Here is an 18452-nt window from a genome sequence, read left to right as displayed (position 1 = left end):
TATCAGTGCATTATTTGCCTCTTGTGGCAAATTTGTCTCGTGATAACACAGAGTTACGCAATACCATACCCAGGTAGAACTTCATTGTAGAAGTTCCCCTGAAATAGCTTTTTGAGTCAATCCCATGGTAAGTTAGCGTTCAGGACTGAGATACATCCTGCATACAACCAGGCCAAAATGGCCTTCCCCTGGTGCTCTTGGCAGACAGCAAAGTTCAAAAGCTGGCTTTTAAATGTATATAATTTGTGTTCTTTAGCTCATGTGCTGGTACGACATGTACATAAGCCGTTATGTGGGATAAGAACATTTAAAATGTTGATGCCTATGAGATTCAGAAAATCTCTAAAGAAATTCACCAAAAAAACTAGTCAGTGATAAAAGCCTACTTGGGAATAGAGTTTGTTTTCAGGCTCTGATTTGTTGAGACATTCAAGGGTTAGATCCAAGGTTAAAATAAAGACAGTCAACTGATTACAAAAGGGTTAATTGATTACCCACCTTCCTTTTGACATTGGCCATGAAATGTAAATACAAGGACATAGTACCGGAACAGGTGCTTTTTGAGATAAGGTTGCAGAATATTCTAGGCAGGAATAACTCGGCATTGGTGGATATTTCAACCAAACTATATCTCCTATTTATTTGAGAACTCTGAAGGAGATAGCTCCTGAATACCGTGGAAAACTCTGCTGGGCCCTATTTAAAGAATCCCTGTTGCGCAGCCAAGGAAGATAATGAAGCGTAAGATTGGGCCTAGCTTGCAAATTGGCTTCCCTGCCTTGCTTATCACCCTTATGAGCTGTCATGAAACAGCAGGATGCTCTTTGAAGTAGTATTGCAAAAACTCATTGAGGAATCAAAACAATAATTTCAAAATCTGCAGCAAGAAGTATATATCTGGATGTATAAGGCATTGTACTTCCTCATCCTTTTGATTTACTGAGGTATTCCTAGCAGACAGCCTTCCAGTTTGGACCTGGGACATAATAGAATTGGAAAGGTGTTTGTTAGACCACAGGTACTGCGATGCCAGCTGTGCATCAAGACTGATGCATGGAGGAATAACTCTTTGTGCAGTAAATAAAAAGGATCTTTTGATTATATTTTTGTTTCTTGTCCCAGAGCGTGTTTTCTTTTTACTCTGCTACTTCTCTTGCCAGATTATTGATGAGATATAGTTTTGTTCATTCAAGGAAACTAGCAGACTCTTCATCTGCAGGGAAATAATAAAAATACCTACCAGTTTTGGCAATATTATTTTGTTCTTCAAGTGTCCACTAGCCCTAAGGAGCAACTAAATTGTGAGAGTGGCAGCTCTTCCTCATTGGAAACAGAAGAACTGCATGATGGCTTTTCACCCTGAAGAAGTCTGTATTATGGAAGTTTGGGCAATGAAGTGGCTGTGCTAAAACTTCCAGGCTGCTTTTTTGGTGGTATGTTGCCTTTAAGCAAGTTACAGGAAATAAGTACTGTTTATGCAGAGCACAGGATACAATACAAAAATAATCTGGCATGATTGGCATAGATGCAGAGTCCATGCCTTGGGTGCTAGTAGAGAAAAAGGGGACTACAATTTTATCTCATGTTCCGTTATTAATGCTTCCTATTGCAAGGGAATTTCAAATATTCCGAGTTTGCAAAAGGTTCAGCACTCAGAAATGTATTCCCTTTTTAAAATGTGGTAATGAGAGAGATAAATGCAAAATGCAGAATTACTGAAATCACAAGGGCATGCATCTAGGAACTGGTGTTACTGCTTCAGCTTTGATGTCAAATGAATAACTCCATTTTAGCAGGGCGGGAGATTGTTGTTGTTGTTATGTGCGAAGTCGTGTCCGACCCATCGCGACCCCATGGACAATGATCCTCCAGGCCTTCCTGTCCTCTACCATTCCCTGGAGTCCTTTTAAGTTTGCACCTACTGCTTCAGTGACTCCATCCATCCACCTCATTCTCTGTCGTCCCCTTCTTCTTTTGCCCTCGATCACTCCCAGCATTAGGCTCTTCTCCAGGGAGTCCTTCCTTCTCATGAGGTGGCCAAAGTATTTGAGTTTCATCTTCAGGATCTGGCCTTCTAAAGAGCAGTCAGGGCTGATCTCCTCTAGGACTGACCGGTTTGTTCGCCTTGCAGTCCAAGGGACTCGCAAGAGTCTTCTCCAGCACCAGAGTTCAAAAGCCTCAATTCTTTGACGCTCGGCCTTCCTTATGGTCCAACTTTCGCAGCCATACATTGCAACTGGGAATACCATAGCCTTGACTAAACGCACTTTTGTTGGCAGGGTGATGTCTCTGCTTTTTAGGATGCTGTCTAGATTTGCCATAGCTTTCTTCCCCAGGAGCAAGCGTCTTTTAATTTCTTGGCTGCAGTCCCCATTTGCAGTGATCTTGGAGCCCAGGAAAATAAAATCTGTCACTACCTCCATTTCTTCCCCATCTATTTGCCAGGAAGGGCGGGAGATACAATCCTATTAACCGTAGAAGGGGGGAATACATACAGTTCCCATTGGCTTTACTGAAGACAAGTCTTCCTTAGCATCACTGCAGAACAGGCAACGAGAGCTTTGACTCGTGAAAGCATACCTCCAAAATCTTGTTGATCTATAATATTGTACTGGACTTCAATGTAGTTGCTGCAGGGTAGAGAAGCTGAATAACTGCAGAGGGCTTCTGAAACCACCAGGTGGAGAAAGTGGAACAAACAGTAGGGAATATAGATTCCTAAATTGAAACTGGAGTCTGACTGACCTTTCTGATACCCCTCCCTCTCCTACCATTACTAGCTGCCCTGTCCTCCCTTAAAGCAGAGAGTGTTTGCAATTATTGTAATGCCATGACCTGGCAGATTTTGTGTGCATTGGATGCTTATTATGTATGAGATTCTATCCTGGCTGTATGGACTCAAGACTACTAGGTTCCAACACAAAAATATCTGAATGTTTATGAGAACTTCTCTTAGCTTCTTGGGAAACAGACATTCCCTTCACTAAGATGGGAAAAGGGCAGGCTCCTGTTTAATGCTTGTGGGTGGATCACCCTAGACACTAGTAGGAATTTAAGCCATCCATGGATATTACCTGTTTGATTTGACCTCATCCTCCTTTTCCTCTGCTTCCTAGCCCATCCCATTTCAAAAGCTGTAGGCAGAAACCGATAAAACCTACACTAAATATGTTACAAATACATTAGACTCCCAAAGCCACTGAGCAGCAACACAAGCATACGACAATTTTACCGTATCACCCCAAAAGGTGTGGATTCTGATGAATCTCCGGAGGAAGGCCCCCTAAACACCTCCATAAACACCTCAATACCGGTGTTTCTGGAAACTGGCATACACAGGGAAAACTCAGAAGGGTGCCCTCGAGTACAGTTGACAATTATATGCAACACAGATTGGGTTGCCAGCCTCCAAGTGGGAGCTGGAGATCTTCTAGGATTACAATTGATCTCCAGGTGAGAGATCAGTTCAGCTGCTTTGGAAGGTGGTCTATGGTATTATTCTTTTAACTGTAAACTGCCTTGTGCAGTCCCATCCTTCCCCAAACCTTCACCCTCCTCTGGCTCCACCCAAAAAAACTAGGATTTTCCAACCTGTCAGCCCTAAACACAGGGGGAACCACACATTAATTCCAGAGTGTGTGGACAATTACACAGCCTCTGGATTTAAAAAAAAGTCTTTAAAAAATATCTGCCATAAACAGTTGTTTCTTGGCCCTGCAAAAGCAGCTGGCATAGTGTAGTGGACAGAGTGGTGTGCTAGGATCTTGGGCTACCATTGAAGCTTGCTGAGTGACCTTGGGCCTACCACAAACTCTCAGCCTGGCCTACCTCACAGGGTTATTGTGAGGAAATGGAGGAGGGGAGAATGATGTCTCAAAAGTCACTTTGAGTTCCAACTGGGGAGACAAGCAGCATATCAATAAATACATGCATGTAAATCCAAATGCATGTACTGCAGCCTCTATCTTCATCAACACAGGGGGAAAAGATTAGTACAATAATATAGCAAGAAATAAAACTTTAATAAACTATGCAAAGAAACTAATTGGTCTCTTTGCACTTTACAGAACACTCTGTTCTAAACCCCACAGTCCATTTCTGTTTTCAGCATTAGCAAAAGATGTGCAAAACTTTGCGGAAGAAGTTCCTAAACTCCGTGTTGAAGATAGTGTAGATGATAGGGTTGAGAGCGCTGTTGACGTAGCCCAGCCATGTGACGGTACTGGTGACTTCGCCAGGGATGATGCAAGTCTCACAAAGAGCTCTGGTAATATGGACCACAAAAAAGGGAGTCCAGCAGAAGAGAAAAGCACCTGTGAGAGGGAGAGAAAGAACATTGACTTCTGACTCGGCCACCAACTTCTTCAAAAGCAAATAATTTAATTTCTCTGTGCCTCAACTCTGCAGATTCAGAACAATTTCAAATGCCAGAAAATGAAAATTGTTCAGGAATAAACCAGAGTAGTCTAGAAAGGCTTACTGCTTCCTACTGCAACAGCCACCTTGGTGTAGTGGTTAGGAGCACAGACTTCTAATCTGGCAAGCTGGGCTTGATTCTGCGCTCTCCCACATGCAACCAGCTGAGTCACCTTGGGCTCACCATGGCACTGAGAAAGATGTTCTGACTGAGCAGTAATATCAGGGCTTTCTCTGCCTCACCTCCCTCACAGGGTGTCTGTTGTGGGGAGAGGAAAGGGAAGGCGATTGTAAGCCGCTTTGAGACTCCTTCGGGTAGAGAAAAACGGCATATAAGAACCAACTGTTGTTCTTCTACTTCAGTGGTTCTCAACCTTGGGGTTGCTTGGACCCTTCCCTGGAGGTGCCAGGTTTCTGGCTGTCGCGGTGGCAGGTGGAGCCGGCGGCTGAGACATGGCAATGGCTGCCTCAATTGTTGTGCGCCTGCACGTGCACAAGCACTACCCATGCGCGCACGCTGCCACCGCTGAAGTTGGGGTTGTGGCACAGGTAAGGCTGAGAGCCTGCTGTTCTATTTGAAATGCAAAGGTCTCCACTGTCTAGCTTTCTACCTGAAGGGTCTAGCTTTCTACCTGAATCCTTCCTATCTCACACTTACAAAAATGATAGCAATGCAATGTGGCCTTCTCCTGTGTATGTTTCCTGTCTGAGGGGGCTTGTTATATGGAGGGGGGAAGGTCACCACGAGTGCAACACAAACTGCAGGATTCCATATATGCAGCAGAATGTTTAAGCAAGATCAGTATGACTATTTGTGTAAATAGCACACAGGATTTAAGACCTGAGATAAGAAAGTAATGGTAGGCTAATTTTGTACATGTAGGTATCGGCAGCCTAGAGATGCCAGCCATATGAGACCCACTGTGGAAAATAGAATGTATTGTTTGATTTTGCACTGTCAGTGTCAAACTGAGCATATCTGAACCACCTCTAATATATTCGTTTTGCATGTTCTACCAGGTTCCTCTGCAATGCATTTCAGGCATGGATTGTATTGTCTATTAAGAGAAATGTGTAGTTTCTTATGGGTTGCACAAATTTAAAACAACAAATGTAAGACAGTGGAGCAGGACTCCTGTAGATTCTTATCAGATATGCCTTTAAATATGAGCTTCTAGATCTCCTTATAGCTTTGGCAGACTAGAAGAGTTATCCTAAGCAGTACTAGAATCCTAGAGGTTTACTGAATGAGGCTTACTCCCAGGAAAATATTTCTTGGATAATAATGCAAAGTCTATGAAATGACCTCCGGGATGCACAGCAGGATAACAAGGATCTTCTTCCGACAGTCGCTTGTCCTTGGTCACAAGCTGATTTATGGTACACAGTATTTCTTCATGTAAGCTAAAAGGTCAATTGTCTCCAGAAACCAATTGTCTACCGTAAGTGGAGCGTGCCTGGACGTTAGAGCAAAGGTTACTTATTGGTGAACAGTTCTTAAGAGGGAGCCAGGTCTAGAAGTGTTCCTACAGCTCTCTGTGGCCTTGAGATGAGCACCAGAAAAGTAGTCATTTGCACAAGACTGCATTTAAACAGGGTGGTGAAAAGTCTCAGAAAACCAGATAATGGAGATCTATGAGCTTCTGCACGTGTGTTTGGTGGGAATGGCAACTGTGATAACTGAATTGGGAGGGGCACATACCTGCAACAACACTGTCCTGAAAGCTAAGCTCTTTAATAGCAGACATTCAAGAAGCACAAACTCCAGGGTGGTCGGATTCCCTCAAGCAGTTCTTTCTGGCATAAAACTACAGCAGAAGATGCTGCAGCCTGCTAAAAAGGGAGCTCAGTTGGTCACACAGTTTGGCAATTCTGCTCTGCATCTTCTGAATCTGAAAGGAGAATGCTTAGTGGCATGTGGTGCTATGCCTTCATGAGAGCACCAGTCTAACTCAGCCCCTACATTTTAGGCTGAGTGCTCTTCAGCAGACAAGTACTTTTTACTGCTCACCAGGGGGGCATCTGGTTACACATGGAATGCCTTAGAAAGCCTGGGAGTTTAGTCCTCACGATTAGCAGAAAAGCCTCCAAATTATGAAGAAAGAAGGGGGAAAGTGCTCAAGCCATTAACTACTGGAGAGAGGGAGGGAGAGAGGGAGGGAGAGAGGGAGGGAGATTTTAAGGCCCCATGGGTCCATTATACGAGCATTTAGTTTGACCTGAATAATGCTGGTCACAGAATAAGACATTGTGACTCATGTACTAAAAAAAGGCTTAAAGAAGAAATGTAAATTTGGGGGTAATTGTGGGGCCCAGCCATCACTCCCCAACCTCACAGTGGCACCTCAATAGTGAATCTGCTGACAGGAGGGACAGTTTGCCCATTAAAAGAACACAGTCCCATCAAAATAAGGTGTCTGTGTGGAACAGAGGACTGGATGGCGTTGGGGCTTCTTTCCCTAAACAACTGACGCATGGAGACCATTTGAAATTGCCACTACATGGTGACCATTTCGGTGAAATGCAATCCACATTATGAGCAAAGACCCCCAAAAGGCCTCACTGTATGGCACAGATGCCACATGGCAGAACTTTTAAGAGGTCTCTGTGAGGCAGTCTTCATGCAAGAAGCAGCCCTCAGATGCTGTTTGTCCTAATTCAGCCATGTAGAATACAGCAGTAACTACTGATTACCTTATAATGCTGGTGAAAGGGTGAAAAAGACTAGTTGTGGGGAGAGGAAAGAATAATTCAAATTAACAGTGAGTTCGGCCCCTGGAAAGGAATGAAATTTGGGGCCAAGGTATGAATTACGTAACACTGGAACTGGATCTTTCCCTTTAGGCAGATTGACTTTCTAACAAATAGAAATCATCAGCAATCTGTCAAATGTAGGCATTTGAGAGGAAATGGCACAGCAAGTCCTCAACACAGCTGAGAACCCCTATGGGATATGGAAACAGACCGGAGTCTTGTGCCTGCTTGAAGACCAATTTAAACTCTATTCCAGCATAAGCTTTCCTGGACCAGGATCCCATTTCTTCAGATGCTGTGGGTGACTAGCTTATCTCTTTCGAAGTGCTGTGCCCTACAGGGATGGAATCTCTAGCTCCTCTCTTTACAAGAGAAGAGTGTTTTGAAACTTGAAGGGGGAATCTAGAGAAATCCCACAAGGATGAATCATGCCAGAAATTAGGCATGACAGGAACAGCCAAAGAAGCTGCCTGTAGAAAGATTCCAGCTGCTTATTAATCAAATTATCCTCAAAGAAGAAAAAAGAAAAGAAAAAGAAAAAAGTGATACTATTCCACCTGGATGGGCAGGCTAAGTTTGCACTGGGCCTTCAGCCACACTAAATTAAACAGACATCTCCTTTGTACTCACACAACCTGAAATTCAGGCTCCGGCCAGAGAATCCTTTGGTTTGGCCTCTGGCTCCTAGAATCATGAAAAGACTTCAAAGCTTTAGTTCCCCTTTCAGAATCGGAATGCATCAGGCAAAGATGTAGTAGTCTAGGCACTGGGAGAGCTCAGAATGGGCAAATCACTCCATCTCAGCTTCCTCAGCTTAGAAATTGGGAACATGCAGCTCCACCAATAGGGCAGAGATAAAAGGACTGGGAAGTGCCTTGCACAGAAGACTCAGTACAGAACATAATTTGAGATGCAAGTCAAACTTCAGCAAGTTGAAACATAATTAAAGAATGTTTTTTGTGTTTAAATGTTCAGTGCTGCACTTATGTCTGAGAATGACTCCCACAAGAGCCCTGGGCCCTAAACATGACCACTTAAAAACCTAAGCACTGGCTTGGTTAAATCTAAAATATTTTCTTAATAAACTGAGTAAATTCTCTGCTCCTCATAGCAGTGATGGAACTTTGTATGGATTGTAGGCAATGACATCCATGTGGGTTTACAAAAATCCGGAAAAACTCTTTGGAGGCATGGAATTCCTTTGTTCATCTCAAGGGGAAGTGAGTAGCCAAAGTTGCCCTTAGCATCCAAGCAAACTACATTGCTGCCTCCCATGCAGAAGTTCCATGGCTTTTGAGATTGTTGATGTTCACTGTAAGTTTTACATCTTGGCTCCATGCCTCTAACAGCTCTATGATAAGCAGAAATACAATAGCAGATGCAACGGATAATCATATGTTTTAATAATGTTTTTAACTGTGATTTTTATAGGTGAGGTCTGTGTAATGTGTGCTGTGAACCACCCTGAGCCTGCATGCAGAAAGGAGTGGCACATTAAAACCAATAAACACATCAATAAAAGTTGCCATTTTTCTCAACACATAACTGTAGTGGGGAGCTTCATCTGGTAAATTTCCTAACAACTTTTAGAAGCACAGAATCTCTCTGTGGGGAAAAAAGTCGGCAGCCAAAACATGCTGAGAGCCTACAGAGGACTTATGTCAAGTTCCAACCATCAGCAGTCTGAGCGGAACATCTTAAAACATAGAAAAACAACAAATGCATGCAGAGGTAAGACAGGACATGGTCAGTGTTCCAAACTGCCTCAGCCTAAACTGGTATCCTATTTCTTTTCACCTCAGCACTTCTGAAACCAGTCTGGAGATTCCCAATCCTATATTGCACACTTACCAACCACAACTGGCAGCACCTTCATGGCCTTTCTTTCCCTGCCATTGATTTTAGCTCTTTTCCTTTTGAGTCCTGCAGGTGGTGGAAATCTGAGGTGTGGGTAGGACACAGTCTGAATGCCATTGTTCACATAACCCCTGGGAAAAGCACACCCAGAGTGAGCATTCAGGTTATGTTCCTCCAACTTGATCTCACCCTGGTTCCTCTCAATGACAGGAGGTGGGTAATACAGCTTTCTGTTGCCCAAGTAAATGCTGCTCTTCAACTTGGCCTTTCGGGCCTCTTCCCAGCGCCTGAGTCCATGGAACATGGCGCAGTAGAGGACCAGCATGACAGGGCAAGGAATGAAGAAGGAACAAATGGAGGAATACACTACATAGTTGTTATCCTCCAACTGACACATAGTAGGGTCCCGATTGGGAACATTGTTGAGACCAAAAATGACTGGGCAAGCCACAGCAAAAGCGAAGATCCAAGTGGTGGAGATCAGGATCAGTTGTCGCAGGTCAATTTGCCGCCGGTTGTAGTTCAATGGAATGGAGACAGCAATGAACCTGCATGAGAGAGAACAGGGTCAAGCTGTGGGGCTCATTGTGAGTTCAGCAGATGATGCTAACCTAGAACCTTTCGAATGCTCAGTATCCCAAAATCAGTGGTCACAGATATCACACTAGAAAGAAGTTCCATATTTCCACAGTACTCTTCAAACACAACACTTTTTAATAAGAGTCAGTTCACACATACTGCTAACAAGTCGCAAATATAGTGAGCTGGAAAATTTTTACTTGATTCTCCTTCTGATTGCAGCTCTCCAACTCTCATTCCCCTTCTGATGGCTGCTCATATGCTGCCCCTTTATCCCTCGGAAACAGCATTTGGGGAGACATTTCTGGCTGCAGTGAGAGGAGGAAAGCAGCAAAATTAAATTCTAGACAGGATCCACCCTAGTAGAGACATCAAGCATGCATGTGTACAGGCATTTATGAGAACACCGAGCTGTAGCCTTTGAACTAAAAAGTTGGAACATTAGCTTGTAAACCTTGATTGTGTGGACCTGCCTTGGAAACTCCAGTCAAGGGCTCTAAATGTAGTTGCTTCCATCCTGGCTTCCTCTTTATGAATGAACATACTCACAAATTTAGGGGCATTTCCATGCTTTTTTAAAAAAAGAAACAAAATGGTGTACCTTACCTGAAAGTTTCATCACTTCAGTGGGGCGAAGTCATCCAGGTGGTTAGGTCATGCCTCTGCTCACTCAGGTAGGGCAAACTGAGAGGCAATTTTTTCCCCATTTCTCCTTGAGTGACTATTGAGTGACCTCTCCAGTCTTGTCCAGGCCCTGCTGCATGGTTATGGCCACTTGCCTCCATCAGAATAGCTTCTCTGTGTGAGCATCCCGCATCCCCCTTCAGTGAACAATCTCGCTTTGGTGGAAGTGGATGACTTCACCCCACTGAAGAGAAGAAACCTTCAGGTAAGGTCCAATGTTTTGTTCTCCTTCAGTGGAGCCGAAGTCATCCAGGTAGTTAGCTGTACTCAAGCTCACACCAGGGTGGGATAGAGTTCCATCATTCCCGCTGTAGTCCTCTGCTCCTGAGTAGAGCTTCAGCTGAGGTCCATGGTCCATGCGGCCTAACGAAGGCAGAAAATGATGACTATGCAGGCACTCTACATATATCTGCCACCGGGGCCCTGGTGGAGAAGGCCATGGAAGAGGTAGCGCCTCTAGGGTAATGTGCTGTCATCCTTTGAGGTGCATCTTGCCCTGTGACAAATACACCTTGATCATGTTTTACTTGACCAGGAAGGCTAATGTCGCAGATAACATCTTTCTGTCCAGGATCTGAGTACCATGTATGATGAACAGAATGTTCGACCACCTGAAAAAGTGCTTGTAGAGGAAAACCCCTAATGGACTGAGGCCATACAGTTTGTATTCCGTGTTCTCATCTAGTCACTGGGGTCTGGGACAATTTGATGGCAGGATCACCAGTTGCTCCTGAAGAGAGTTGGCCTTGGGAATGGAGCTGAGATCCATCTTCAAGGTGCCTGCATCCTTGAGACATACACCGCTATCTCCTGGAAGATAACAGTGCCAATTCCACCAAAGTGGCCAAAGTGCTGGCAATTGGAACTGACACCTTCAAGGGTAGTAACCTCAGTTCTGCCCATCAAAGAAGCTCAAAAGGAGGGCTTTTGTGTGTGTTGTGATAGCCCTGAGTATAATAGGAAGCTCCATGTAGGAAATCTGTGTTGGGCAAGAGAATCCAGCTGTTTGGTCCCTTTAGGAAAGCACCAGATGTGTTCGTTATCTGATGAGAAACATGTCCTGGCCGGTCTTGGAACCATGTTGAGGGCCACCGTTCACCTTCACAGGGTATTGGCCCAAAGTCATACCGCCACTGGACTCAAAGTTTGTTCTGCTGCTTCAGACCACAGCTACACACCTGAATGTAAATTTTTTGTGACTGAGAGCCAACTATTCTTTATTTTTTTCTGTGTGCAGACTAGCTTTTGCATATGTAAAACTCCTGTACCCACTGGTACACATACATCACTAGACTTCTTGATATTTAATGCCTGGTACGTATAGTAGTCAAAGCATTGTGAAAAGAAATCGAACTCCTATCTAATACCGTATCACATTCACACACTGATGTTAGGTTACACAGCATTACTCTAGGCTAGCATCATCCACTGGACTTTTTCCTTCATTTTTTTTTCCTGTAAGGAAAGAAACAACAGAAGGGTCAAAAAGAAAGGAAAGCTTCACCAGCCTGGCACATGAATCTCCTCATAGTACTGACTGTCACTGGTTGTTTTGCTTCTCTTGGGCCCTTTTACCAGAAGAGCATATGTTGCTGCTTTTTAAATGCATGCATCAATGCCAAAGCACCCCTCCAGTATTCTTATGCTATTTTGCACATGTTTTCTGGTACACTATTATTGGGTTGTGCCACAGCACTTGCCACTGCCCAAAGTACTTGGGGTCATCATTTTGTTTATTCTTCAAATCCTCCCCCCAGTATTAGTTTAAAGCAAGCATCAGTTATCTGCCCATGGTCACTCAGAAAGTCTCATGGGGTCCTGGATGTCAGTCAGCTTTTGTGAAAGCTCTGCCCTCTGCAACAAACTAGCCCCTAAATCCGAGTCTTTCAATAGGCAACATGAAACTCATCCCTGAATATGACATACTTAGGTTTGAATCATGGGTTTGAGCGTGAGATAGCCAGGACAATAGGGGAGCATCTATTACATTGAAATGACACTGAATGTTAACACAAGCTAGTGAAAATTGGGAAATCCTGACACTTTCAAGCCAGGTTGGGTGGGAGTGCTTACCGATCCACGCTAATTGCACAGAGATTGAAAATGGAAGCTGTGCACAGCATCACGTCCATGGTCATCAAGGCATCACACAGGGCAGTGCTCAACGACCACATACCTCCATGGAACTGAAGACAAAATCAGAATAGCTGGCATGAGTCTCTTTGCGCAAGACCAACCACTAAGTGCTTCCTCTCCATCCCCTGTTTCCCAGACAGGCCCTCCACAATGCCTGGCTCGCTCAAGAGGGCAACAACTGGGGTTTCCAGGCTGTGATCTATAGATTTGCCAAACTGCTTTAAAGGTATTAATCAGGTGGGAGATGCAGGAGCCACAGTTTCTCCTGCTTGTTCCTTCTCCAGTCACTTCTCCACCTGCCTCCTCTCCTGCATGCTGTTCCAACAACTAGGGCCCAGGTTATCTATAGTAAGTGAGCTAAGGGTAGGTAGAACCAGGGATTGTAGAAGGAACTGGCAAGAGAAACTGTGGCGGTTTCAAGGCAGATTGCTAGGTAGACATCATTAGAAAATAGACAACCTTGTTCTGGGATATGGATTTCTATTGCTTTGAGTAATGATGGGGGAGAACAGGCAGAGAGAAGCAATACTCCCAAAGTAGAAAATAACTTCCTGCTCCCTCCACTCAGTTGTAAATTCACGAAACTTTCATTGTACCCAACCAACCATGTTTAACTTCCAAACATCAAGTTTTGATGGGTTAAAAGCATCCCTAAATCTTCCTTTATCACCTGAATGTGCATCAAGAGGGAATCTCAGGCATGCCTGCAAAATCTGGGATTGTCCTAGAAAGAAAATATACCTTGAAACCCTGTGCTAATGTCCAATAATCCCCAACCCACTGCAGTTACAAATCTCCCAGAGTGATGACGTCTACACAGGTGGGCTTATTCACACCTTATAGACTACAGCTTTATTATCCCTTAACTTTCAGGCTGCCTTTAAGGTCAGGCTAGGGGAAGGTTACCATGCCTTGGAAAAGAAGATGAGAAAATGAGGCTTTGCACAGCGTCATTAAATGCCTCGCATGGCATCATTCACCTCCTAAGCATTAGTAAGAAACACAAGAGAACCCACAATGAATGCGCTCACAGTTTGTCAAATTAATAGATTTAATGAACCTCTGTTTCCAAAATCCCCTGATTGTCCAATAGTGGATTATTAAAGGAAATGTCACTCAATAACCTCTGGTGGAAATCTGCACTGGTTAAAACACAAGCGTCTGGACATCTGACAAAACATGGCTCAGTTTGAGTAAGAAAGAAAGCACTTTTAATAAAATGACTTTTCCTACATCTAAAAGGAAAACTCTCAACACATACTTAAAGCTGATTCACAGCCCTAGATACAAAGAAACCATCTACGGGGGCAAAAATGTTTATTTGCTGTTCAGTCAAGGGACAAAAAGGAAGCAAAATAAACCACAGTCTTGTGAGGGAACTGATGGGCTTTACTTTCTTCACTGACAGGAGGAGATTTATCTACACTTTGGCAATAATGAAATGGCTGCTAAAGTCACCAGAGTGGCTGACAAATTAATTTATAACAAACATTACTGGAAAATTACTCTCCAAGGGCTGGATGCTCTCTCAAGATCTGTAAAACAGAAATAACTCTAATTTGGCTGACGTCTTACTAATTTAGAACAAAACAGTGTGGCTACATTAACTGCTAGAGTTGGTTATCCTGCTAGAGATCTTGTTACTTTAATCTAACAGTCATAATCATTTTTATTTCTGATTTATATTATACATTCTTTCTTTGAAAACATTAATAGGTCACTCTGATTTAGTATTATTGTCTAAAAAATACTCAAGCAAGGCTTATTACTTGCCATTTCAATTGCACTTTATCATACAAAGCCTCTATATTCCTTAGGGCAGCCTTTCTGAACTTCCTTACTGTTGAGAAACCCATGAAACATTCCTCAGGCTTTGAGAAATCCCAGAAGTGGCACAATCGTGCAGAATATGGTCGGGAAGCACAACTGTGCACACGTCCCTCCCCTTCCCACCCCTTCCAGGCCCATCACTGACCATTTTGGGATGGGAGGGCAGGTCAACATGACCATATATAGTCATATCATCCAATATTTTTTGCCAAATTTAAAACACATCTGTAAAACGCTCATGGGGCGGTATAAATAATGCGCTAAGACTAAGGGACAGCTTTACGGACAGACTTTGAAGCCTAGTATATGAATAATTAACTTCCACCCATTCAGGAAACCCCAGGGTTTCACTAAACCCTGGCTGAGAAAGCCTTAGGGCCTCCCCCAAGAACATTAAAAAGACGTAATCCTCATTCCAAGAGATATCAGAATCCTGCCCCATTGCCTGCCAAGACCTCGGGTGCCAGCAAAAGGAAAGGGGGGAGTGCACACTTGCATCACTGCCAGCGTAAACTGGAAATGATGCCACCAACATTTGAGAATTTACAACAACTCTATGGCAAAAGTATTGAACATCAAAAGGCACCAGGTTTTTACCAGGAGTTAGTGCACTGGCACACAAGTATGCCAAGCCCCACACCTGATTTCTTCTGGGTGTTGCCAGCTGCAGCCTGGCAACCTTATCAGTTCTCATAAACCTGTGTCTGGGCTGCATCACTTCAGATTGTGGTTGGGGGCTCATAATACTGAATGGTCCTCCACATAAAATATATCTTAACCAATAGCTCTCTATATAAAAGGGAAATGGTCTCCAGGGCAGCACCTGTCTGGGCCCACCCCCACCACACAGCTGTGTGCACTTTGAGAGCCTGGTGCCCACAAACTGCCTGGCCGCCAAAGGAAAGGCCTCGGAGCGCGCCACCTCCTGTGCCACCGATCAAGCTCCCCCACCACCATCCAAGACCCACGGAGCATGGGGCAGCACCCACCACCGCAAGAAGCCCCTACCCCCTTGACCCAGGAGCCACCTGTGCCAGGAGCCGATGCCCCCAACCCCCCCCCCCAACCCCCCGTGGTGCAATCCACTGGCGCTGGGAAAACCCAGTGCTGGGAACTGGCGGCAGCATGAGCCAGCAGTGTGTGGCAGGTCATGGCACTTCCCCCGCTGTGACTCCTCCGCCACCCACCGCTACCTGCACTCACTGCAACCTTCCTCCCAGGCCTGCATCACCAGCCGCATCAGAACACGCAGGTGGGCAGCCTGTGGTGGGGGGGCTGGGTGCAGTGGGGGGGGGCATTGCCTCATGGTGAGCAACGGGGTTTTTACCTAGTAAATCTATATTAGGCTTTGAGCAGGTAGGACTTTTTAAATGGGGGGAACATTCTGTCATGTAAGCACATATTTGAACAGGCCAGACAATGGCTTTACTATTTCAGTAAGAACCAGGCAACAGTGACCTGCTCAAGACCACCACAAACGCAGAGCTCCTTTTGGTATTGTTTTTGCGAAAGGAAACAATGGTAAAGCTAACTAACAAAAATCAGATCTGCAAAGATCTACATTTACTAAATATATTAATAACTGCCAAGTAGCAACTTTCCACTCATAGCAACAATCTGCAAAACTCAGAAGCATTCCCCTGAACAAAACCCACAAAGTAGGAAATAACTTTCAACTCATTTCATTTGGACTATGTCCAAACCCAACCTCTAGACTACTGAAAAAACTGCATTAGAGGATTTACACAAATATACTTTTGTGTAACAATCAAACAAAGGACATCCAGGTGCTGCCACATCACAAATTTTGACTTCTTTGGATGCTAACAGGGAGCATCTCCCCCTTCCCTGGAATCATAAGGCTTTTGTGCACCACCTGAGTTTTCTCTAGCTTTCCATCTTGGTGTAGTGGTTAGGAGTGCAGACTTCTAATCTGGCTAGCTGGGTTTGATTCTGCGCTCTCCCACATGCAGCCAGCTGGGTGACCTTGAACTCACAGCACTGATAAAGCTGTTCTGACCAAACAGTAATATCAGGGCTCTCTTTGCCCCACCTAACTCACAGGGTGCCTGTTGTGGTGAGAGGAAAGGCAATGGGAAGCCACTTTGAGACTCCTTCTGGTAGAGAAAAGCAGCATATAAGAACCAACTCTTCTTCTATGGCCTTTCCAAATCCTGCATTCCTTCAATCTTTTTAAAAAGATCACAGCAAAGCCAGGGCAGGGCCGACATGGAACGGGAACACCAGATCTTCCTTGATATTAACAAATTAGTACAGCATTTTGTTAATTCCTGATTTTAAACCCTTCTGCCTTGATGGGATGGGTATGGGTAATGGCCATCCCAGAGGAATAAGGCATGGGAAATGAAGGGAAATCAACCATGTTCACAGAAAGACAGACAGCCCACAGCTTGTGGGGGTACAAATTGCTCAGAGTGGATGTGTTTTGTGAGGGGTGCATTACAGGCCTGTTATCACCACAAACTTTTGCAAAGAGAGTAGACTGATAGTGTGACCAACTCTGGCCCATGCACTAGCAAACATAAAGCAGTTCACAGAACATTCTGAATTGTAGCTTGAAGCCCTGCTTTAAGAACCTTTCCTTCCCTCACAGCCTCCAGCATAATTTCCCCACCTCCTCTCTTCCCTTCTGATCGTTAACCATATTACACGTCATTAATACAAACCATCGTTCGCTCATAAATCAGAGAGTTAGGCTTAGTTTATACATGCAGGAAAATGAGATGACAGAGCCCTGAAGTGGTAAAACGAACATCACTACAGCTTCCAATTTTTAATGCTCTTTCACATCACGTGCAGGATGTTTTACTTGAAACTTCCCACCCTTTTGTGATTGGCCCAGACAATCCATGGCAACCATCCATGGCAATCATTTTGAGATTGGTCCTGGCCACCAAAGTGGTGGCACCCTTTTATTAAAATTCCAAATGCCCTTGTAAGCTCATCAAGATTGGGGAACTCTGCTGTAGTGGCGGCCTGCAACATCCTACCACGTGAAGTGAAGTAATACCATTGTGATGATCAGATACAATCTGAATTGAAACTGAAGTAGGAGCTTGGCAACGGCTACCAGTAGAGATTAGGAAAAGGGGGAGAGACACAGAAAGGTGACATTGAAATTGCACACTACTGTTGTTCCGGAAGCAAACAAAAAATAAGCCAGGTGATTAATGGCCAGGTGCCAGATATGCAGAATGTGCCAATGCCGAGGACTGTACACAAGCAGACTCTGCTAATCTGCTTTGATCTCCAAATGCCCAGCATCTGCTCCTGCTTACACTTCTTGGTGGATAGGCAAATTGTGATTCAAAAGGGTAGGGGACCCATTAATTTTCCTTGCAGATTCATTGCCACGCCTCTTGTTCATGTCCCAGGCTTGCTGGTATTCTTCATGCTTGTGTTCCATTTAGGCAAGCAAAGGAAATGAGTTTCAAGCTGGCAAAGGCAAATAACAGTTTATTCCAATGGAAGACAATTTATCAAACTTTCCAGATAATCAAAACAGACTCCTGGGTATATTCTGTTTTCGGTATCTTCATCAGTTATATGTGATAATCTTAATATTTTATCAATGATTCCTTTTTAAATAAATTATTTTCAATGATGAAAATATATCAGAAGAATATAAATGTAATTCAATAGTGATATGTTAATGTATATGGTTCACTCTCCAAGTGGTTCTACATTGTCCAATATACAGAGGTCTACAAGTATTAATATCACAAAGTATAAATGCTCCTCAGATTCACTGCCACACTTCTTGTTCATGTCCCAGGCTTGCTGCTATTCCTCATGCTTGTTTTCCATTTGGAGCAACTGGCTTTTATTTTTATTTTTTACCAGCTCACATAAGGGTAAGGAAGATAGGGCTGATCCTGTATCTGTCATAGTTATGAAGAAAGAACTGGCTGGCAGAACATGTAGGGTAAGTACATGGGGAAAACGACGCCCCTTGATACCCAAGCATTAAAGGTGTGTCCTCCTTTTCAACTGGTGTGAAATGAAACTTCTGAGACTTTCTAATCTGTGCTTTCCTTTCGACACAATATGCAGATTGCATCCTGCCCAGCTGTCATGCCATCATCCAGATTATTTACTTAAAACATTTATTAGCTGCTTTGCTAGGCAGCTTGATAATGCATTGCTGATCATTTTTAAAAATGGGAAAAGCCCAG

The 18452-nt window shown here is 44.0% G+C and overlaps 1 protein-coding gene across 1 annotated transcript in view; it reads right to left on the bottom strand.

Annotated features, from left to right (window-relative positions):
• Nucleotides 1-4003: 4003 nt before the first annotated feature.
• The window catches only part of DRD4 (dopamine receptor D4), a 33970-nt gene continuing 19521 nt past the window's right edge, over nucleotides 4004-18452 (bottom strand). The window contains exons 2-4 of the mRNA XM_077321377.1: nucleotides 12364-12476; nucleotides 9022-9575; nucleotides 4004-4313 (exon numbers count right to left, since the gene is read on the bottom strand). Of these exons, the coding sequence (XP_077177492.1) occupies nucleotides 4111-4313; nucleotides 9022-9575; nucleotides 12364-12476 (870 nt within the window). The 3' untranslated portion in view covers nucleotides 4004-4110. The remainder of the gene's footprint in view (nucleotides 4314-9021; nucleotides 9576-12363; nucleotides 12477-18452) is intronic.

This window comes from Paroedura picta, chromosome 2 (genome assembly GCF_049243985.1).
Source record: "Paroedura picta isolate Pp20150507F chromosome 2, Ppicta_v3.0, whole genome shotgun sequence".
In the NCBI taxonomy this organism is placed as follows: domain Eukaryota; kingdom Metazoa; phylum Chordata; class Lepidosauria; order Squamata; family Gekkonidae; genus Paroedura; species Paroedura picta.
This window is presented reverse-complemented; position numbering and strand designations above follow the sequence as displayed.